This window comes from Prunus mume, linkage group LG1 (assembly GCF_029339155.1).
Source record: "Prunus mume cultivar Tortuosa linkage group LG1, ASM2933915v1, whole genome shotgun sequence".
NCBI lineage: Eukaryota > Viridiplantae > Streptophyta > Magnoliopsida > Rosales > Rosaceae > Prunus > Prunus mume.
This window is the reverse complement of record NC_142698.1, coordinates 20,137,474-20,161,234: the sequence shown is the minus strand read 5'-3', so window position 1 is coordinate 20,161,234 and position 23,761 is coordinate 20,137,474. Positions and strand designations below refer to the sequence as shown.

General features: G+C 36.2%; 3 protein-coding genes and 1 long non-coding RNA gene across 4 annotated transcripts; 2 read left to right on the top strand and 2 right to left on the bottom strand.

Moving 5' to 3' along the window:
- Positions 1-286: 286 nt before the first annotated feature.
- Positions 287-12,603, bottom strand: SYN4 (sister chromatid cohesion 1 protein 4). The gene is made up of 14 exons (XM_008220274.2): positions 11,700-12,603; positions 8,904-9,165; positions 8,712-8,809; positions 8,533-8,582; positions 7,678-7,727; positions 6,866-6,977; positions 5,511-6,675; positions 5,183-5,327; positions 4,497-4,633; positions 3,384-4,321; positions 3,060-3,093; positions 2,576-2,681; positions 2,019-2,148; positions 287-757 (listed from the first exon to the last, which is right to left on the bottom strand). Exons 1-14 carry the CDS (start codon positions 11,821-11,823, stop codon positions 659-661), a joined length of 3,450 nt encoding a protein of 1,149 aa, XP_008218496.1. The 5' UTR covers positions 11,824-12,603; the 3' UTR covers positions 287-658.
- Positions 12,604-14,413: 1,810 nt separating this feature from the next.
- On the top strand, positions 14,414-16,223 carry LOC148921252 (AP-3 complex subunit mu-like). Its single transcript, XM_089048434.1, has 4 exons — positions 14,414-14,524; positions 14,642-14,878; positions 15,362-15,570; positions 16,139-16,223. The coding sequence occupies exons 1-4, from the start codon at positions 14,414-14,416 to the stop codon at positions 16,221-16,223; spliced, it is 642 nt and encodes a 213-aa protein (XP_088904560.1).
- Positions 16,224-19,191: 2,968 nt separating this feature from the next.
- Positions 19,192-21,901, bottom strand: LOC103318835 (Zinc-binding dehydrogenase family protein). Its single transcript, XM_008220273.2, has 5 exons — positions 21,459-21,901; positions 21,164-21,341; positions 20,009-20,175; positions 19,770-19,852; positions 19,192-19,662 (listed from the first exon to the last, which is right to left on the bottom strand). Exons 1-5 carry the CDS (start codon positions 21,702-21,704, stop codon positions 19,284-19,286), a joined length of 1,053 nt encoding a protein of 350 aa, XP_008218495.1. The 5' UTR covers positions 21,705-21,901; the 3' UTR covers positions 19,192-19,283.
- A 378-nt stretch (positions 21,902-22,279) lies between these two features.
- On the top strand, positions 22,280-23,202 carry LOC148921251 (uncharacterized). Its single transcript, XR_016122581.1, has 2 exons — positions 22,280-22,368; positions 22,783-23,202. It is a non-coding gene; the product is annotated as an uncharacterized LOC148921251 (long non-coding RNA).
- Positions 23,203-23,761: the final 559 nt, after the last annotated feature.

The following is a 23,761-nucleotide window of genomic DNA, read 5'->3' as shown; positions in this document are numbered from 1 at the left end:
ATAAAGACATTTAAGGGTAAGCTTCCTTCATGGAATAATTGACCATGAAGTTGGCATCATGATGGAGGGTGTGGTCCAAGTCACACTTTGGTAAGAAGAGCATGGCATTTTGACTCGTATCTACAAAGTGAAAACTAGGGCAAGTGGGCTTCTTCAATTTTTTTTTGTCGAGGGGCAAATGGTCATTAGCACCAGGAAAACAAACATTTTATGTAGCGATAAATTCAAAATATATTCCCATCTTATGATTCCGTTTCTACTCTTATCATTTGTGCAACATAGCAAAGATCAAAGCCCAGGCTTTATTGGAATATTAAAAGTTAGCATCTTCGATTGCAAATGATACTAATTTACAGATATATACATCATACAGATATGATCCACATTACAACCTTGTTGCCACGATCAACAAGATGATACACGTGTCCCTCCTTAAACCCCCCCTCCTGATAAACTACCAATTACACAACCTAAACGATAACTTAGTTCCTAGCCTAGGGGAAAAGGAATCAATTTTTTTATAACAAAAAAAGAATTTTTTTTTTTTTTTAAAGAAAAATACCTAATGAAGGAAAAGAATATTCCCAATCTCAGTTGAGCATCATACAGACTAAACTATAAAGTCCTCTTCAAGTATCTGCCTTCCCTAGGTAAGATATCAGAAGTCTGATTTCATGAGCTTTACTCGAGACCTTATGTTAACGTTCTCAAAGGGCTTTGCCTGTTCTACATGGATGTAATCCCTTGTCTTAAGAACCTGCAAAACAATGAGTAGAACCACGAGAAAACCAGATTATTTGGCATTTACAGAGTTTGAACAAGAACATATAATTATACCAAACCAAAGATTAAAATTAATGAAATCAAAAACCAGCAAACCCGTCCACTAAACTACTTACATTGGAAATTATAAACCAAAAGTATATCCAGAAAAGAAAAAACAAACTTGAAGCAACTTTCATTGGTATTGCACCATGCAGAATACACAAAGCCAGCTAATATAAAGAAAAGTTGCAAAAACACCTATTGACCTAAATCAACTTGTCCTCAGATCCATCCCATCATGAATCTGAGATCTCTCATTGTCACACATTGACCTCCTAAACCATCTTGTGGTAATTCATTAATGCTTCCTCCTCACTAGTGTCTAGAAGCTGAAGTCTATCTGCATCCACTAATTATCGGTGCTTACAGATGAGTATGCTGATACTAGTCCTCCTTTTGTCATGGAATAAATCTTCTCTTCATACTCCTAGGATAGAAATCTAAAAGTAACCAATCTTCGGGTTAATAATACTAAGTGCTATTCTGGCTTCAGAACCACAATTTTTGTCTTAATGAACTGTTCAAATGTTAGTAAGTGCCATCATTCCTATATAAAAGATAAAACAATAAAATAAAGTAGTAGTATTATCAGCCTTTCTAATTTCTTTACAGAAAAGTAAAGGCTTGCCCAATCCCTAATACTAATACTCCAATTTCTACTCTTTTATAGATTCTAAACTACAGTATTATCCAATACTCCCTTGCATCTGCTTCTCATGATCATAAAACTTTGACCTTGTGTTGCAACTATGACAATCCCAGTTTCCATATAAAAGACAAACAATTTCCATGTTACCAAGAAAAACATCCACATAAGCTCTATTTAAACCTTGTCAATAAAACATGTCATCTATTCCAATAGTTCAGGAATTTATCAAGAGGAACTATAATTTCAATCCTTGAATGACTAACACCCAATTTTTCACAATGTAGTACAAAACTATCATATTACCATCCCATATAGCAGTGAAAAACTATTCTATTGTCATAATAATTGCTGCTCTAATCTAATCTTCAAAAGTATTGTTTTAGCTCTGCTAATTTCATGTGCATGCTTATGGAGTTCCCAAGATTGTACTACATAAATGATATATTACAAGACACACTTACATCCTCATTGATCCTCTGACAAAAGTATAGGAGATTACCAAGATAAAAGAAAACCTGAACATAACGATGATTATAAGACTTACCAATGTTTCAAAAAACATCCTTGATGCTTCCTTACGAGTTTTACCATTTAACAGACTATCCATGCCAAGAACCCTTTTCCCGTTAACAGCTTCCTTATCAAATAAAGTTTGGAGATACTTGGCCACGGCTCTACAAGAAAAACACAAGTCAGTTTTTAATAAAAGAAAAGTGATATCACAATGTATGATAACGATAGACAAAATCAATATCCCAAAAGAACAATCATCAATTTTGAATTTAAATACACTAGTCATTCTCGGAAAAAGAATTGTATGATCTAGGAACTATGACTCCAGAGTGCTAGAGAGACAGACAGACAGACAGACAGAGAGGAAATATCCAAAGTTGCTTATTAAATCGAGGTATGGAGCCCTGTCTTAACTCAAACAAAAAATCCAATTTATTTCATATTGTAGCAATGCTTCAAATCACAAACTTGTCAGTACCACCTTCAGTGGGAATATGTGCAAACCAGCATAGAACTCCACTGACTTGCAATAAAACAAAAATAGCAGCATGCATTGAGCCTAGCAATGACCATATGAAGCACACGCACCTGGTGCGGGAAGACCACCCACTGTTCTCAAGAAGACGCGTGTCTTCAGTACAAGGTATGTCATCGACATCTTCAGCTATATCATCATCATCTACATTCAAAAATTCTGAAAAGAGGAATGAAAATGTGTTATTCAAAGGAACCTCATCACATAAGTGTGAGTGCATATAAATGTGGAAACACTAGTACAAAAAAGCATGTAGTCAACAATTATGTAAGGCACAGAACATGGCTCTAGGTGGGTCGGTAGCATTTATTTCCAGTCCAGGCCTAGTCCAATAGAGTTGACAAAGGAGCTTTAAAGGGCCAAAAATGTACAAGGAGTACAATCATAATAATGCATAAATAGTTTTGTGTGCTATGTGTATATTTCATACAGACAAAATCCTCATAGAAGTAGGTCCTGAGAAGGGAATGTAGAAATAAGACAGGCCAAAAGATATAAATGAGAACAAATCAACAAGGCAGGAAGGAGAAACTTAACCTGTATCATTTCCCAAAACTACATCTTCAAAATGCTGCACAATATAGCCAAAAAGTGAAGTTAAAAGCACATATAAAACTTATAAAAGGGGCCTTTAGATCAAACTAAGAAAAAAGCAGAACTCTGAATGCAATTTTTGAACATATAATAAGATCAAGCAATCCCCTGTGCAATCAGGAGTGAAATATGGGAATCAATAAAATGAAAAAGAGGGCTGAGAAATTATTTTTCGCCTGGCATGGCAAGGGAATGTGGCAAATACTTGTCAAAGTGGGCATGCAAAATAACTTTCAGAACTTCAGAGAAATAATGTTCGCAACTCACACCAAAATCTTCTGCAGGGTGTTCTGCGGTGACTTCAGCTTCAATGCCACTCTGTAGATCAGCCTCCGGAGAACCTAGACTTTCCTTACCATTTAAGGGAGCAATGTTGTCTCCATCACCAAGCAAGCAACTAGACTTCGGGTCCTTGTCATCACAACCAAAGTTTGCATCCAGGACCTCAGTTTCATTCCTCATATGTTGCTCATTATTTCCAATTTCTTCCACTGGTTGATCATTTGAAAAACTAAGGTTTTTGCATTCTTCAGTTTCAAGAGATACAGTTGCAAGCGTAGCATTTATGTTGTCAGTGAGATCAGAAAATCCTATCTGAACATCTGCTCTGATTTCAACAGTATGCTTAAAAGCATCAATAGCATCAGCTCCTTTCTGAATACTTGCATCCACCTCCATGGGTTGAGCGTCCAACTTCTTACCTGGTGACATGCATAATGCGTCCATCTGCAGCAATGCATCTTCATCATCAGTTTTTTTATCCATAAGCCTTGACTGGACGTTAACATCAGTTGACACATTGTTAACATCTCCTAAAACAGGATCAGCAACTTCAAAAATCTCTTTTTCAATTTCCATTTCAGCTATCTGCCCTGTGGGTTGATGTTTGCAAGTATTAAATTCTTCTAGATCAGTAATCCCCTGCTCTTGAGCATCAGTATCCTGAGATCTTCGATTATGATCTTCAGCCTCCTGGTTTTCGTTCTCAATAGGAACACCAGCAGGTTGTGCTTCCAGATCATCTGTCACTATTACAGGTTCAGTGCTTCTAACGGGTTCAATTTCTTTACTTACATTTGGCCTGGCATAAGTCTCTACATCCTTCAGTAACTCTGCCGAAGCACTGTCTTGATCATTTTCAGAAACCCTGGTTCCACTTAGATCAAATGTTTCTGTGTGCAGAAATATTAGTTCCACCGACATGCCTGGTAGACATCAAAACTAATTCAGGTGGCTTGTAAAGATTTCTCAAGAAGAGCAATCATTCATAGAGCTACCAGTCTCCCAAAATAAACCAATAAGTGAAACACAGTGATTGTATATGTGCACGTCTAATTACATGTGTGCGTATTAGATTAATCTCTGGTATCACCAACTTACCAGTAAGTATGGGTACAGTGAAAATATCATCTTCCAAAAATTGTCTCTGAATCATTGAAATTTCTGGGCGAGTACAAGGAGCCTTCTTTCTCACACGACGTATGTCTTCAGTATTCGTTAACTGCTGGCGTATTGTACTTCAGAAGACCAGAAGGCAAGTAGTTAGTGTCAAAAGAGAGAGAGAATCTAGCATGCAACAACATATACAACAAGATGCTTAATATGATTATCTTATCTCAGAGCCTGCTGAGCTGAGCATTTAAAGGAAAACTACCACTCAGCCAAGAAGCACTCTACTAAGATAAACATACCGCTGCTATACTTCTAAGGAACAAAATGTCAAATTTCCCATGGGAACATGCTGGTTGACAAAGAGCCCAACCATAGGCTTCTATGTCAAGTCATGTTGACGACTTAAGACCATGAAACAAGTGGATCATTCAGAGATCAACATTGCATTGACAGACGTGGATAAAAGACTCAATTATACAAACTTAGTAGTAAAGGCATTTTATATCATAGAGGTCTTAAAACAAGCAGCAAATATTCTTCAATATAAGACACTTACGTTCTGTTAAATAAAATAAAATTACAACAGAGTCTATGAACCAAAGATGAGATTGGTCAAAATTAGTTGGGAGATATATGAATTCAAACAAAGTAGATATATGGAAACTGTCACATACTCGCCATGCAAGACCATTGTATCATCCATTAGCACTTTCCTCTTTGAGGCAGTACTGCGAACAGCAGTCCGGGAGCGTTTTGAGCATATTATGTCAGGTGCAAGTGGAGTGGGTTTCATTTTTAAAACTGAAGATCGTCTTCCAACTGAAACAACAAGAATTACAGTTCAGTCATAATCATATAAGCGTAAGAATATTCTTCCAAATGAAGATCCAGGGAAAAGAGAAAGAAAGTTGTCACAACAATCTATCAACTCATTTGACCAGTCATAACACAAATTGGCATGTAGAATATTCTGAACGCATGAAGAAAGATCCATTTAGATACCTAAAATAGAAGACAATAAATCATCATCATCAGGGATGGATTCTGCAGTTCTCTTTCCTCGGGCCTCTCCAAATGATTCAACTGAATTTAAACTCTGCACTGTCATAGTACTTTCTGTGGAACTACGTTTTTTCCCTGAGATGAGTTTGATCCCAGTATCACCACCAGCATCCCCACCTATGATTTCTTTGTCAGGCGTAGATTCCATTAGAAAATCACTTGGTTTCGAAGTGAACCCCTCTGGTACAGAGAGCAATTTTTCAGGTGCAGGCAAGTCATAGGTGGCAGACCTATCCAAATTCCCAAATTGATTGTCAAAAGATGTTGCATTGTCCAAAAAACTTGGCCCAACAACCTCAGAAGGTAAGTTGCCAGGAATTTCTGAAATATTTGCAGGAGATAGCATATTACGATGATTCGGGACGGAGTTGCATGCCCGGAGTACAGGCACTTCAGCAGATGACATCTCCTCATGAGTAACAGGATTAAAAGAATCTTTAATGTTAAGTGTGCATGATTCTCCCATATTATTAGCAATTTCAACATCATTCTGTATTTCGGGCTTTAAAGATGTCTGTTGGTCCTCCAAATAATCCTCTGACACTCTCGCACAGGAACTATTTGAACAAATCTTACGAGCAGGGTCCTCCAATTCATATGTGACCTGGGAGCAGCTAGGAGATGCAACAGTTTCATCCAACCTAACTACTGCGGGTTCTACACTTTGTGCATCCTTTTGATCTAGGAAGAGCATAGCAGGTTCATTGTTTATTACAATACCATTATATATATCTTCCACCCTGTTTGGACAATCCAAAGCACCAACTGTCCCATTTGCACATTCTAATACTGGAGAAATGGGTTTAATTTGCTCATGCTCCTGTGGCTTTGCTTGCTTGATCTCCATATCGCCCAACTGGTAGCTGTTCTCCTCATTCAAAACCATTGTACTATTATCCCCACAACGCGGACCTGGCACACAACAAATATTTTCTGGGCTGCGAATTGCTGCTAAGTTTGATAAATTATGGTCTTCCAAATCCAACTGATCATTGCACGCCATAGGTTCCTGAACACCAGACAGGTTTGGCTCTTCAAATAGTCCAGGAGTTGATGGAGCCTGAGCATATGTGACATTTTCAGTACTTGCAGCTAGGACTTCATTCTGTTCAAAAGGGATAAAAATATTCATCACTAAGGCAAGATTGTATTATACAGGTTGGCACATAAATCACACCTCCCTCCACCCCTTAACAACAACGAAAAAATAGAATAGAACCATGCTTACACACGAGAAACGACAATAAATTAGGACAAAACAGAAAAAAGGGAGTTTTGGGGTAGTATTAATAAACCTCGTTTCCAATCCCATTCATTTGCATGGTTTCTGAAGTTCCAGGTATCCCCTCATAAATTTCATGCTTTTCCAGAGGTGTTGTGGATTGGACCAACGCCTGAGGATCACCACTGAGATAATAGAAAATTCATAGGATAGATTAGAAAATTCATAGTGTTCTAAGTGATTCCATGGATGAAGAAAAAAATAATAAATAAAAAAATACCCAACCACAGACTAACAGGTAACAACCTCTTCAACATGAAGGAAAAAAAATGTCAAAGCATTGCGGAAACGAAACAACCAAGTATAGCATAAAATAGAAAACAGGCAGACCACTCATAGTCTTGTTCTGCAACTTTGAGACAGGAAAATCAAGCATCCCACTTGCAAATTAAAATCTCAAATCACCACCGCCGCCGCCAAAACACCTATTTACAGTTTAACGCATCCAGATTCCAAACTGACCAACTACAAATTTTACCCTTAAATTCGATAATGATAAATGGAGCTAAACAGGAAAAATCTACAAATCCTAACATCATTTTAACATTTGTTGCTACCTTCAAGTTTCAATTACCTTATCCAAACTCATGGTAATGACTTTTTCATAAATAGCTTATGTTGAAGGATATGGTGATCAGACAGAATACGGGTGAAACACTGCTTTCTTTACTGGAAAATGGTGTTATAGATGCAAAGAGTCTAAACCATCCACCAAAGAAGTTGAGTCGTTCTAATTCTAACTTCTAAAATCCTCATTGTGAAACAATGTGTGAGAGAATCAAAATAGTAACCCAATTTAACACCATAGAGATATAGAGAGGTTACCCTGAAATTCCATCAGTCCCTTGAGCTGCAACCTTGCCTAAGAATAGGTCCTGTTTTCAATCATTCAAAAACAATTAGAACATCTACAAGCGACACACACACACACATATATATACAAGACAATAGTTTTTCTATTGTAGGCTGATTATATTAAGAGGTATAAAAAGGAAGTACAATCAATGTGGAGCAGGAACAAGGTAAATAATAAATATTAGACAATAGTTAGGCCAATTCTTGCGTAAGCAACACATTAACACCAAAAGATAAAAAGATAAAATAAAATTGAAAATTGATAAAACCAGGAATTGAAAATCATTCCAAGATTATTCAGCAAAGACACTAGCATTTTGGGCACGTTTGATTTTATGAACCGATTATAACTTATATTTTATCATAAACACCAATCACTAAGAACCCACAGGCCCACTTCTTACTTTGTCCCAACAGCCATGTGAGAAAATGTGAGCTTGCACATCTCTAGCAAATCCTACCAACTTTAAGCATTTTGAGAATGCTTTACTTTTAGTCAGTGAGTGACACAGTAGGACATAAAGACATTCTTTAATCTTCATCAACAACAACATTTCTCATAGGGAAAAACTCATTTGGGAGTTGAATATAAATACAAGCCATGAATCCTTTCTTCTGCAATTCCAAACCCTAGAACAATAAATTAGCCAAACCCTAGTAACAAATGAGTAATTGCAATGCCTAGCCATATCTAAACATCATCAACAGGAATTTAAGGAACCATGCATAAAGAGAAAAAAAATTGACAAGTTCCATCTGTGCAAGGAAAAAAGCAACTGGTAACTCTCTGCTCTATTAAATTACAAAAATAAAAATAAAAATTACCTCATCAAAGTCTAGACCAATTTGAGAAGTATCGCCATCACCAAACCGCTCTGAAAACAAACCATGAAATATTGGAATTTAAGTTTACTTGGTACATAATCACCGTTAAGTTTTATCCTAACCATCAAATTTAATTCAAAGTACCATCATGTCATCACTATGAATTAATGAATACTAACCGTCCAATCCAAACTGAGATGTCGAGTATACCACACCCTCCATTGTATCCTGGAGAGTTATTTGCTCCCTTGTACTGACATGGTGATCAACATAATTACTGCAAGATAACTGAATGTTAATTTATAAACAAATACAATATCCAGCATCTCAACACCTAAAGCGTTCGTTCTATACAAATCGAAGATACTAACCCCTGAAAAATTTCATTATCTGGTAACTCAAAATCATCAAGATCAAAAGTCTCAGGCAATGTGATGGAATGATATGGAGCAGTAGATTCTTCTGGAGGTAAATCAACTGCAGTGGAGCGAAAAGCTTGCTTTATCTTAAGCAAAGCCTCACTGCAATCATCAAACAGGTAATTGACCTTTCTAGAATATATCCTCACCACACCAAGTAGAAGATGGCTGGACAACCGAAGAGCAATCGGAACTTCAGGAAAAAGAATAGAATCTGTATAGAAAGATAGACCATGGAAATTGATGAGTGGATAGATAAATTGAACCCAAAAAAAAAACAATAATAAAAACAGAGCAAAAACTTATATTACTGAGATTGGAAAATAAAGTAAACTACCATTAGCCCCAAGTGCTAACCCAAAAAAATAATCAGGGGGTTAAGTATTCAGAAATCCAGAAACTCAACAAAAAGAACTCATATCACAGGTTTAAGGAATAATCCCCAGCCAAACAATTGACTCTGACTGGAACTACCTAAAAAGGAACTAAAGAGTTTTCTTTGAATGGATATTGACAACAAAAGAAGAATTAACAGGAGCATGGTGCTGATGCCAAACTTTTCTTGTCTACATGGGTTTCTGCCCCCTTCGATTTTTTAATAAATTATCGACTTCCAAAAAAGAACATCCACTGGCCACTGGGGAGTGGGAAGCATTAAAAAACTTATGAACATAGAAACTACAATCTTTAAAGAAAAAAGTTCCATGCTCTGTTAGGTAGCTGAATAAACTTGAGAAACTAATTAGAGCAATAAATATTATATATTTCCCAATTGGATCTACAAGGTAATAAAATTAATTATCATACCTAATCTTCACCTAGGTGGAAATTTGCATCCTCCTAATTTCTTTTTCTTTTTTTCTTGGAGAAAATGTATAATAGACTGTAAGGGTGAAAAGAGTGTAATTATCTGGAAGAGGTAGGCCCACATTAGTTCAATCAGTTTTCAGAAATCTTCCAGCTTATTATCTATCTCTCCTAAGAACTCCAAGTAAGGTGGCAAAGAGGTTGGAGAAACTAAGGAGAAATTTTTGGTGGGAGGCTATGGAGAAGGAGAAAAACATCATTTGGTGAATGTGAGATTGTATCTCGCTCTTGCAAGAAATGAGGGCTAGGTTTTTTGGAGGAAAATAAGGGGGATTGTTGCTGGGAGGATGTGCTATGATGGCTGTCTTCTAGGTCGTTTGGATGGACGGGGGAGGAGCTGTACCACTTGTGGGAAAGAGTTCTGATTGTAGAACCAGTATTGCGGATTTAGAGAAACAGGGGAATTAAAGAGAAAAACAAGATTCAAGTTTAGAAAGTAGAAAGATATAAAAAGATACACAGATCTAGAAAACACAGGGGACAAAATCATAGGAAAAGGAAGGAAATATTCAGATAAGAACACTTTAATCATTCATCAAGTTTGTCTAAAATGACCATATCGGTGGAGGAATGCTGGATCTGCCGCTTGGGAGTGCGTCAGGCGGCTGCACCTTTCCAATCTAGAATAATGTCAGATAGAGCTATACTCCTAAATATAGGAAATACAGAAGCCCAAGGCGCTGCCCAGTACTTGACCTTCTCCCAAACCTCCTCTGGTTCCATCCCCCTAATATCTTCAAAGATACGCGGATTTTTTTCTGACCATATAGCCCAAATAATACCCATCACCAGACAACCCCATATTACCACCACCAATACTATAAAATTCTCATCCAACAAGAAAAGACAATCTGAGTTGTTGTCATTGGAAAGTCATTTCAGAGGGCATGAGTTGATATTTCCTAATATTGAGTTGTGCAAATCATTTCCTCATCTTCATAGATTATGGTATTCTCATAATGCATCCCTTGGAAATATATGGTAGTTTCTCTTTTCCATGGGTTGAAATCTTACGTTTCATATAAATTTGGATCCCTTTTACCAAAAATGTTTCCTTACAATCTTGTAGATCAAAGAGAAGGTTTTGGAAACTTGAGTTGAGTCATTGGGGTCTTTTATGTGCAAGTCTTATGTCAGCAAAGTTAATTCCCATGATTTTTAAGGTTAAAGTACCTTAATACCTGTGACATTATGCAAAAAATAATGTGTATTTTTTTGTTCATATTCCCCCAGTGTATTATATGCAAGGAAGAAAAAAAAAAGCAAGATTATTGACAACATTTTTCTTCATTGCTCTTTTACTTTACTGCGTTGGCATAAGCTGTTTGGGGAGTAGAGTTGTTGCAGGTGATTCCAGATTCATGGATTTCATTGTTATATGAGAAGCATTGTGCTTTTGGTGGGGGAAAGGAATATGGCAATTCATGGAATGTAGTTTGCTGGCTACTTCGAGGTGCTTTGGATAGAAATTGAATAGAATATGAGGATTTTAAAAATAATAATAATAATTGTGGGAGGAATCATTCTGGGCTTTATCATCCTCCAAATTTTCTAGTCTATTACTAAAGATACTATATTTTCTCTGGGTTAACGATATTGTAATCTTTTTATAGGCAGCTGTGCAGAGGTTCCATCTGTACATTCGGTGGACTGCTTGTTCACTGTTGTGGTACTTGTATTTCTGTTTCTTTTAGCTTACAGGAAAGATGAACAAGTATCTCTCCTTTTCAACTTGACTCAGCCTTCCCCAATTATTCTGGATTTTAGGCAATTTTTCCACTAATAAAACACAGTATCACAATTTAAGCTTAAAATTTACTGATTTTATTTTCCTATATTTTCTAGAGAAACGAATCATAAAAACATGGTATCAGAATTTACCTACAGAGACGCCAATATCGGTGTCGGCAACCTGATTCTTTCGAAGTTTGCGCTCCAAATGTGCCGCTATCCATATCGTTCCAAGCGGGCCTTTCTTCGCCAATATAAACTGAGAATAAAACATTTCCCTGTATTTTTCACACCTTAATTCCCCACAGAGACCTTAGATTTCATACAGCAATCTTCCAAAAAGTAAGTTAACTTGGAGTGAACCCGAAATTTTCGAGCCAATAACGAGCCCGCGGAGAGTTAAGCTTCCACCATACAAAACATCAAATCAAGGAAAAACTCTTGAAAGTCAACAAATTTACATGACACACCATTGAAACCCTAAATTTCAGGCAACAGTCTATCAAATTGTAGAACAAAACCCAAGAACTTCCAATCGTAGCCTGAACCTGAATTGTGACGATTTAGGGAAATCCCCAAATTAACGACAAACTCAAAACCCTAACAAAACATAACTTCTATTCCACCTTTTTCATACAGCCCAGCACTTCAATAACCAAAAACCAAAAAAGCCAAGATACCATTGGCCTGAAATTTTCAGAATCACCGTGACCCTTTTCTCAAGAGTGGAAGAGAGATGTTGTAACTTTTAAGTGGTTGGAGTTGACGAAGCGAAGCTAAATTGATGGTGTTGGAACTTTGAAACCTAGGTTAAGTAGAACAACGCTGTATAGTTGCAGAGACAAAAGTATAAAGCTTGGAGTTGGATTTGCAAGGACTGAGTTTGGCCCACTGAGTCAGAGATCGTACCGAGTCGAAGCGTTTATGAAAGACAGAGTCTCGATGTGGAATAGAAGAGAGAGTGCTTCGGTAGCGCCCTCGGATTTTCGAACTTTTTTATGTTATGGTGTGGGTTGGTGCACCTTGGTGATAGATTTTAGATTTTACAAATGCTAATCAGAACACTTGGAAAAATATATATATTGCTAATCAGAACAATAGAAATTTACTCATGTGTTATTACACCCTCAGCTTTTTAATACTTTTTGATTAATTTTGTTCATTTTTATTATTTTCTTTCTTATTCTACCTTTATCTTACAGTAATTTATTTTTACTTTATTTTTATATTTTTTTCTTTTTCTTTATAGTTAATTTTTCAACTTCCATTCCATTTTCAATATTTTTTTTCTTTAATCGAGTAATAAAGATGGCCAAAGTAACCACAAATAAACATAAAAGCAAGAAAGAGTAACTAGATTAAACAAAATCCTCATATACTCAATACCAAACTCAAATTAAAATCACAACTTCAATAACAAATACAAAAGAGAATTTAATTTAACCAAACTGTATCATTCCACTTAAACCATCACAACATGAGTTGCCAAACTTGTACCACCTCTAGAGCCATTTCCATGGCTTCCAAGATCTCATAGTGGCTCTGTCACTGTCCATTACTCAACACATAAACTGACCCTAAAATAAAAACAAAACATGATCATAAACTCTCAGGAAATTTCTCATTCTTATATGACAACCCAAAGTTCCACTATTACCTGGAAAAATGCCTCTTAAGCATAATATCTTAGTAAGAAACATTGCTAATAAAGTTATATTAAGTAAGAAATTAGACGTATCATGCATAATATCTTGAGAATTAGAAGAATTACTAAATACAAAATTAGTTAAATACCCATTCCTAGACATAAAACTATAAATAAACCCTATACTATTTACTGTATATAAACACACCCAAAATAAACCCAAAAATCGACAGCTGTCGATTTTTTCAATTCAAGAGTTATATTGGATTACGGTTTTGCCCTTTTGCAATTTTGAGAAATAGCCGACTTAATTTGTTTTTATTTAAATCTTTTATTTAATAACAATTATGTTGTAGATTGAAGAGGAATAAGAAGAAGAAAAGCATCGACCATGGCAATGAGCAGGTGTGCGGCTCTAAGCTCATCTTCTTCTGCCAATCCTTTCGATGCTCTAGGCAATGCTCTTATCGGTTCTTCTTCCAAGACTTAGGTTCGTCATCTTCCTCGTTGCTTCTTTCAACTTCAATTTCTCTTCTCCATTTCAAATTTTCAATCCTCAACAGCATCATTTTCTCAAAGCTTTCGTTTGATTCATGAGCAGGACGCCCACAACTTTTGAGCCGTAATTTTATCCAGACGTTCATGGCCACATGCTGCACCAAATCTGAGAGAATGCTCACAAGGATGAGCTTAAGAAGAACAAAGAGACCATTTCAAGGTCAGCCGAATCATATTGGTATGATCCAGTTTGATTATCGCCGAAATTCGAAGCTCGTTGAGCAGTTTCTTTGTGATTTTGTGATTAATTTGAATATGTCTACGGTTCTTTCCCTTAGTTTTGCATTTCGTTTACAAATTGTGATAAATATATTGATTTAAAAAAATCTGAAAATTACTTGCTTGCTCATTTGTGTTAGTTCTAATATGATTTGTAATGCTGGTACTGTGTTTCTAGTTCTTAGCAAAATGGTTGAGCATCTACATAAATATTTTACTGTTTGTATGATGTACATGCTAAGCTACTGTTAGTTAGCAATTTTTGTTTCAGTCTTACTACTGCTTTGCTATTACATAAGGATAATAATGTTGTTTACTTGTTAAAATTTCTTTTTCAGCGGGTTGAGACCTAGAAGTTATCCAGCCTGGTTTTGCTGCTGTATATATATTTTTTTAATGTGAAAATATATTGTATTATGCCTTTCATGATAATGAATCTTTAATGAGGGCACTGTCAAAGCTAGTCAATCTTAACAATCCAAATCTTGTCTTGTTTGTTGGAGAGGCACTTGTTGGAAATGATGTTGTTGATCAGCTTTCAAAGTTTAATCAGGTTTGAGCTCCATATTCATGGTTTTTTCTAGTATTGTCCAATTAAGGTTTGAATCTAGTGTTTTCCATATTGAGTTTTGCTTATTAAATTGACCAAAATCTTTACTGCAATGTGCAGCTTCTGGATGAGATGATTGACAATGGCTTCCCTCTCACTATAGAACCTAATATTCTGAGAGAGATGATTGCTCCACCAAAAATAATTAACAAGATGTTGACTGTTGTGACAGAACAGCCCAACATGAGTGACACACTTCCAGGTGCAACATCATCTTGCATTCCATGGAGAACAGCAGACCCAAAATATGCTAACAATGAAGTTTATGTTGATCTTGTTGAAGAAATGGATACAATTGTAAATATGTCAATTTTTTTTTTTAATGCTTTGATAAGATATCTCCATCCTTTTCTTTTTGGTATGTTTTAAAGATTTCATGTATTAATGACTATGCTTCCTGTTCGTAATTGGTGACTCTTTACAATCTAGAAACAGACAGATAAGGAGCTTGGGATATTCTATTCATTTTTCAAACTATATGAATCACATGGCCTCTTTAAGTGAATGCAAACTTTTGTTCACCCTTTTGCTTCCGCAATCTTTTTGAATAACTTGGATGAGAATAATAGTGCCTCATCCGAAGTTTGAAGAGGAGAATAATCTACTTCAAGATAATGGTTGCAATTTAATTTATAATTTTATAAGACATGTTATCATTTATGGATGGTGATGATTATTGTATGAAGATCTGCAGACTTGGTAGTCATAATTGAATGCTTGGTATGGTTATAATTTATATCTAAAGGTTTTGTAGTTAAAGTTGTGTGTGTGCTGCTCAAGGATGGGGTCCTGGTGAAATTCGAGATATATGGTGAAGTGCAAGTGAACTCCCATCTCTCAAGTGTTCCTGATTTGACTCTTTCATTTGCCAACCCTTCTATTCTTGATGATGTAAGATTTCATCCATGTGTTCGATTTCGCCCTTGGGAATCCCAACAAATTCTGTCATTTGTGCCTCCTAACAGACAGTTTAAACTGATGAGCTACAGGTGTGGTGTTAAATGGACACTTAGGTTATTAAAATTTACTTTGTTTTTATTTAAGTTAAGGGTAATATAGTTAATTATTAAATATACCTTGCCTTCAAATTGGACCATTACATTTGATAGTTGTTGATCTTGTTGAATACTGCTTTTCCTCGACTCTTTTGTAATGCATATAGTCATAGATTCTTGTTGTGCAACATTTGCAGAAGTTCAGAAAAGGGAAAAGGGTTTCTGGGCTGAGTTTTAGTTGTACACTGTTGATCTTTTGGTTGGCGTAATTGTTGACATTGCTTTGGTTGGCATGTTGACACCATATGCTCGAATTGGAAAGCCATCAGTATGACGAAGATTATTTGGAAGTTAACAACTACATCATTTCATTTGCATAATAGGTAAGAAAAAAGTGTACAACTCCATACCATTCACTTGAAGTTTATGATATGCATAATATGATTTTTACTAAGAATGTGGTTCTATGACATAGTATTAACAGTTTTTTTTTTTTTTTTTTTTTTGTTTTTGTTTTTTGTAAAGGTATCTTGCTATTACTAGTACTCTTCATTCTTGGCAGGATAATGCTGATCGGTGATGCTGAGAAAGTGTTTGCCTTTGGAAAGGACTCAAGATGGTTCTATGACATAGTAATAACAAGATAGTTCTGTGACATAGTGTAAACAATGTTTTTCTATGGAATGATATTAACAATGTTTTTCTATAGAATGATATTAATAATGTACTTCTATGAAATGATATTAACAACATACTTCTATGGAATGGTATTAACAATATACTTCTATGACATGGTATTAACATTGTACTTTTATGACATTGTATTAACAATATACTTCGGGCTTGCAGAGCTTGTTTTGGGTTTTTTTGTTGAGTTTTTTGGTGTTGGGCTTGTTTTAAGTTAATCAATGGCAGAGATGTAATTTATAATAACTTCAAACACTCATTTCATATGTAATAAATGGTTTTTGGGTATGTTTCTAAATTGAATTTTATGTAGGGTTTTTTTTTATAATTTCAACTCTTATTTTAGGTGTATTACTAAAGCTCCTATTACTAAACTCTGTCATTCCACTCAATCACCATTGCCCACAATGTCTAAAATTCTTTGTTGTTATTTTCTTAGTTATCAAAACTTTAATGTATGGTTATGGTAGAATAGGAAAGAGAAAGAACAAAAAAAAATAATAATAATAACAAAATTGATTAAAAAGTATTAAAAAAAACAAAAGGAAGCGTAAATGGAGAAAGGGGGAGTGAGAAAATCAGCTCCCAACCAAAATACGTTTTATGAGAGCTATTTTCATAATAAATAAAAGGTAAAAAGTCATTTTTCGTCCTTGTAATTACAATTTTTATCATTGAGGTACTTATAGTTTCAATTTGATCAATTGCATCTGTGTAGTTTGAATTCTAAAGTAATTCAAGGGCAATCCTTAATTCCTATCAAATTACTCTAATTTATGTTCACATAAAGAGGCATTTCGGTCCAATCCTATAGACCCTACCCAACCACCCCACAACCACCTTTTCCCATTCATCATCTCCTCCCGACCCGATCCGACCCACTCCTCTCCCTCCACAACCACATTTCCATCTCTCTCTCTCTCTCTCTCTCTCTCTCTCTCTCTAAAATCCAACCCTAATTTTATGAATTGTTCAAAATCTCTCATTTTTTGGGGTCAAAGGAATGAACATGTCATTACCATATAGAGTTACATAAAAGCCCAATACAAAAGTTAAAAAAATAAAAACAAGGGCTCAACCAAACAAAATAAAAGCTCAATCCAAAATACAAAAAAATTAGGCCCAAAACACCAAAACACTATAAACAACAAGCAGCCGCCGCCGCTGTCAGAAGAAGAAGAAGGTTCAAGAGAACCAACAAAGGGAATCTGTAGAGCGTGGGATTGGGGAAGCAAGCCACCAACATGCATCATGCTCAAACGATCCAGAGCAGGTATTTGTCCAAATGGACCATTAAACTACAAAGCCCACACCTCCTCTCAAATATGAGAATGGGTTGTAGGGGAGAAGCAGTTGCAACAAACAAGTAGCCATCCAAGAAAATAATGGGGAAAGAGGAGGATTTTAGAGTTTGAGTTTTCCTGGGAGAGGGAGAGAAATGGATTGATAGGCGTGAGCGTATGAGAGGAAAAAAGGGTGAGAAATGTGAAATAGCTGAAAAGTAGTGGACGAGGAGATGTGGAGGAGATCTAGCCTTACATCTGGAAAATCAAAAGAGGAAGGGCAAACCAGAACACACACAAACAAAAAAACAAAAACACAAAAAAAACAAAACAAAAAACCCCGCACCAGAGGGTGGCAAAGAAGCTACGCAAGAGGTGGCAGAGGTGCCGCTCCGAAGGGCGGCTGCACAGCCACCAACTGCTTGGAAGAGGGCGGTGGAGAATGAGAGAAGGTGGAGCCACTCTCTCTAAAGCTCTCTTGGGTGAATGATACTTTTCACCTAGCTTTGTTCAAAACCTCTCCTCATGAACCCAAATTCTTGAAAACAAAAGCTAGAGGGTAAGAGAAGCTACATGAAGGGCTGGGGTGGTTGTGGGAGTGATTGGGGAGGGGCTGCAGGCTGAAATGCCCCTCCACGTAAGCATATTCTCGTTATCTCCCTCCTTCCTCTCCAAACCTATACTCCTTTAATTATTTTCGTTTTTCTTTCAATTTGCCCTAATTTGGGAAATCTAACTCTGTTTTTCCATCTTAGTTCATTTCCAAAAGAGGGAGACCTCACAATTATGGTTATGGTTTAGGAATTTTTTGGTGATTTATGATTCATTCATTGATTTGAGTCTGAGTTTTTTTGTTGGCTTGGTTTTGGGGGAGATTGTTTACTTAGATATAGATGTGGTTTTTTATTTTATGATTTCGTTTCCTTTAAATAATAGGTTTGTTTCTTTGTTTCTAATGTTTTGCCTTGTCAAAGATAACTTACTAAAGTAAAAATGGATTCTGATGTTGGGTGGCAAGCAAATGAACTGCAGTTTGGTCTGGAAACTCAGGCATGGAGTGGACAACTCAACCCATGCATGGTTATTATAGTTGATAGCCATGGTTATGGATATCCTTTTTATCTTTAAAGTAGTGATATACATTGTTTATACCTTATCTGATCCGCTAATGAAAAGATCACACGTGGAAAATAAGGCACCATCGGTAGGAGTGTTCAGCACTTTCTTACTACCGAACACAACATAAGAGACCCATTTATCTATCGTTTCTCGCTGGAACACGTGGAGCCACCACAAACAATATCTACAATCCCACATCGAAGTTTCACTCAAGATGCACACCTCCCAAGACCCATAAAAGTGGGCACAAGTCCCAAAAAGGAGGTAATCGCGACCTTCGGCGATTATGCCATTACTCTATCTAGGTTACTAATTAATCCGTACTTATTCTAAATTAAGCATCGGAAAGCCTTCAACCTACCGCACTGCCAAAAGGCTTACCGAGCTTTTCTTATCTTGTAGATTGATCACTCTACCGAAGCCCATAAAGTGCCCAAGGTCAAAACATTGCTAAATTAGGCCCAAAAGTGCTGAATCATTTTTTAGCGTCAATATACATGAATGGAAATAGTTGTGGCATCGAAAATTTATATACCGGCTGTAAATTGCCTCAACTTGGCCATGTCTTATTTATTAAAATATAATATTCAATACATGTTTTGTTTTGATAGGCTAGAATCATTCAGGGGCTACACGAATGACTTGCTTACCAACATTTTCTCCCAAAAATAGCCCAACAAAAGCAGATGGAGCACTTTCCAAGCCTTCATTCATGTCTTCGATGTAAACAATCTTACCTTGCTTGTAGTAACTAATGACATGTTCCAAGAAGCGTGGGAACAAGTGTATGTAATCACTTTGCAGGAATCCCTGCATCCTGATACGCTTTGTTATGAGATTGTATACGTTGCGGATGCCCTGGGGATCAGAGAGGTTTTTCTCAGACACCATTCCACATACAGCAATTCGACCATGAATTTTCATGTTAACAAGTGCTGCATCAAGCATGTCCCCTCCCACATTATCAAAGTAAATGTCAATGCCTTGAGGAAAGTACCTGGTACCAAAAAATAATAACAATAAATTGAATTGGCAATTGACGGAGAGGCTCATTACATTCCCCATGCCATGTGGGATATACTCTCAACATAACTCATCACTTACCTTTTCAAAGCTGCACCCAGGTCTGGCTCTTCCTTGTAGTTAAACGCTTCATCAAACCCAAGCTTATTCCTCAAAAGATCAACCTAGTAACGTGTCCAAATTAAGTTATATTGCTTGTCAGTGCTATTTCATCAAATATATTCTCTCAAATTATCAACAAAAGAAAAGCAAAATGATTTATGAGTATATATACTATACTAATAATGTATAATAATACAACAACAAATATGAGACCTTACTTTTTGGCTTGAGCCACAACTTCCAACTACATAGCAGCCATGCAATTTAGCCAGTTGGCCAACAAGCTGCCCAACGGCTCCTGAAGCAGCAGAAACTAAAACAGATTCCCCTTTCTTAGGGGAGCAGACCTCATAGAATCCTGCATACGCAGTAAAACCTGGCATACCTGTAAGAAGAAATTCTAGTTTGGTCACTGATTTAAGAATTAAACAGAAAAAAAAAAATTTAACTAAACAAATTTTTTTTAATCTAACAAAAGCAGAATAGCCAAACACTGCACAGTTGTCTCTTTTTTTCCCCCTCTTTCCTCCTAGTCTAAGCAGGGTTGATTGAATCCTCACTTCCTCTCCTTGCTACTAACTTGAAGATATCATTATGTTTGCTACAATTGCCCAAAGATCACAAGCTCATCTCCCAAGAGAATACAAATAGAGGGATATAACCTAGAAACTGTGTACATAATGAGTAAACCGGATCTGCTCTCCCTTATCATCAAGAAATTTCTCTCATACTCATACGGGATTGAACACACAATTATCTGTATGTGCCATAATTGCCTAAAAATCACAAGCAGGACTACCAGAATAGAATATGCTGAAGAGAACATACACGAAAGGGTGTAAAGTAGAAACTATGCGCAGAAAGTGCAACCTGCCCTCCCGTATCATTAAGAGATTTCCCTCATAATAAGGGAGAACTATAAGCAACATGATCTCAAGGGTTTTCAAATTTTTTTTTTACTTTAAGTTCAATATACAATTTTGCGTAAGTAGGATCAAACAAAGGAATGGTCAGATTATATAACTCTCAGTTTTTAACATTAGCATTCAACTATTAAAACTTAAAAGTGTTTCTGTCATTATTTGCAGTCCGAAGTGAAGATTCAGTGACTACAAGAGTACCACTTTATGTGCAAAATATACATAGGCAAGACGGCGAAACTAAATAAGGGAAAGCATTGGAGACCAAGATTTCGATGTATAGACTGTGGACTTAAAATTAGAAGTACGATAGAGGGATTGCATCCAAGAGACTACCAACATACTTATGAATGCAATCCAACGGCGAAGATTAGAAGTATGATAGAGGGATGAACATAAAATACTTATTGCAATTTCTCAAATATGTATATAATACATACAAGATTAACATACCAAGAAGACCCACATGGTATGATAGAGGGATGTCATTTGGCTTAATTTTTCTCGACAGCTCAGTTGTGCGAATCAAGCTGTATTCTTCCCATCCGGTGATCCCTGAGATGAAGTCGCCAGGCTTGAAATTGGGATTATCAGAATCCACAACTTTGGAGACACCAAATCCTTGGAGTGGCTTCATATTCATAATGAAAACACCAAGAAAAAAATTAATGACAAAGATTATCAATGCAGAATAGATTATCAATCAAGTGCCTGAAGAAAAAAAAAATTACAAATAAAATAGACCTGCCTGGCCAGGAAGGAATGGGGGGAGATAGGAGTCGTGGAAATCACGCATGCGGCCCCTCATATAAGGGTCACAAGAGAGGTAGAGATTCTTGACCAGAAAAGCGCCAGAGCCTTTAGGAGGAGCTTTAAGCTCAATCTTCTTCCCAACCACCACTTGCAAGTCTGTCTCCTTTGGAGTTCCCTCTACGAACCCCCTGAATATCACTTGCTTGTTCTCTTCTACTTGTACTAGACATTCTTCTTCCATTACAATTTTCAATTTACAGAGACACGACGACACAATCAAATCAAATCAAATCAATCGAAACAATAGAAACTGAAAGAAACAATGATTGATTCACTTTCTACTCGTCGTGCTCCTGCTACCGAGTATAATCTTGTGCGGGAGAAAAACAAACTTGGTTAGACAGCAGCAGAGCACTTACTAGTTACCGCTCAGCATTATGACACATTGACACCTACCACCACCTACCACCCACTGCCCTTTTGCACGTGCTGCTGCTTTACTACTTGACTTTTTTTTTTTCAGTTGAGAAATAGCTCAAAATGCCACTCTTTTTATAATTTTTTCTGAAAATACCACATATCCCCTAAAATGTTAAAACTACCACCTATAAATACATTTTTATTGTCCACTAATTGCACACATATCACATTTTGAGAAATTTTGTTCTCTCTCAGCTTGCTCAGCCCCATTTTCTCTCTCTGTCTCTCTCTTTGCTCTGTCTCTCTAGCGCGGCTCTCTGTCTCTCTCTTTGCTCTCTCTCTCTCTCTCTCTCTCTCTCTCTCTCTCTCTCTCTCTCTCGGTCTCTGCTGAATCACAACCCCTCCTTCAACCCCATATTTTAGGTATGTCTTCTGAATAGCTGCTTGCAACCTTGAAGCTCTACTAGATCGCCGACCTCAAATAGGTAGTTTTGATGGTTATTTTCTTAATATCTGTTGGATTCTGTGAAATTGGTTTTATTTTGATTGCTTAGGTTTCTGTTAAATTGGTTTTGGCTGTAATTGCTTTGGGTTAGGTTTTTTAAATCTTCATGCTCATCTATCTGGATTTTTACCAATTGCATTTAGATTGCTCTGGAAATGTGAATCTTGAAACTTTGGATTTTCCATTTGATGTAGTGGATTTGTATAGTGTGATTGTGATGAATCCTTATTCACTGCTGTGTTAGTGTTGTATTGATGTTGTGTTCCTATTATTTTGTTATGGTATTGATGTTGTATTGTCGTTATGTTGCTGTTATATTTATATTATATTGTCATTGTATTGCCTTGTTATTGTGATTGTATTGTGTTAGTGAAATAATTTTTTTCATGGTCAGAAATGAAGACAATTGTTATTCTGGTTTGCTACAATAGAAAATGGGTAACCTAAAAAAAGATGTACAAATACGAAGAGAGTGACTCAAAAAACTTAATAGTTCTAAGGACCATCACATTTGCTGAATTGTTGGATCATGTGCATCAGATTGATAATACAAACAGCAGGGAAGACAAAGTTTGCTTAAAGTTATCAGTTTTGGTCGCCTCGAATGAGTGGAAGCATATAAAGATTGACGACGATGATGATGTTAAATTTTTTATGAAGCGATTTGAAAGTGTAGCCTTGGTTTTCCCTTCGCAGGATAGTATTGTTAGGGTTCGGTGGCGATTTATTTTGCATGTCTAAAATGTAGTCTGAAATGGATGTTATTTTCATATGTAATTCTTGGATTAATAATTAACAGAAATTAATCTCGTAATCATCTCATTATTAACTAGTAATGAGTCAAGATAAGTAAATGAAATGAAACAAAATAAGAAACCCAAAATAAACACAAATAGCAATTTCTAACACCCTTTTATCGCCTCTATATCAGTACTGTATCACAAAGGTATCGCCATTTTATTGCATTTTAGGCAAAAACGAATTATGCACTTCCTCTGTTTTTCAGTTTTGTCATATGTCCATTTTTTGACCTTTAAGTTTTCTAACCATTACGCAAATTTTATGTTCTGTATATGATTGGATTGAGCACAAAAAAATGAAGAAAACTACATGGACCAAATTTAAAAATTTGATACAAAAAAGAGTAGAAGTCAGTGGAAACGAACACGTTGTTTCAAATAAGTAAACTATTATACCTCCATAAAGAGCAAGTATGTTTATATATCGAGAAGTATGAAATAGTTCAACTTCAAAATCTAAAGAATAAGTATGCTAACCACGATTGCAACTCGAAAACAAAACCCAAAAATGGAAACAGTTTATGTGCCATGTAAGGCAATTAGCCACTGCCACCGATTGTACAACATTACATT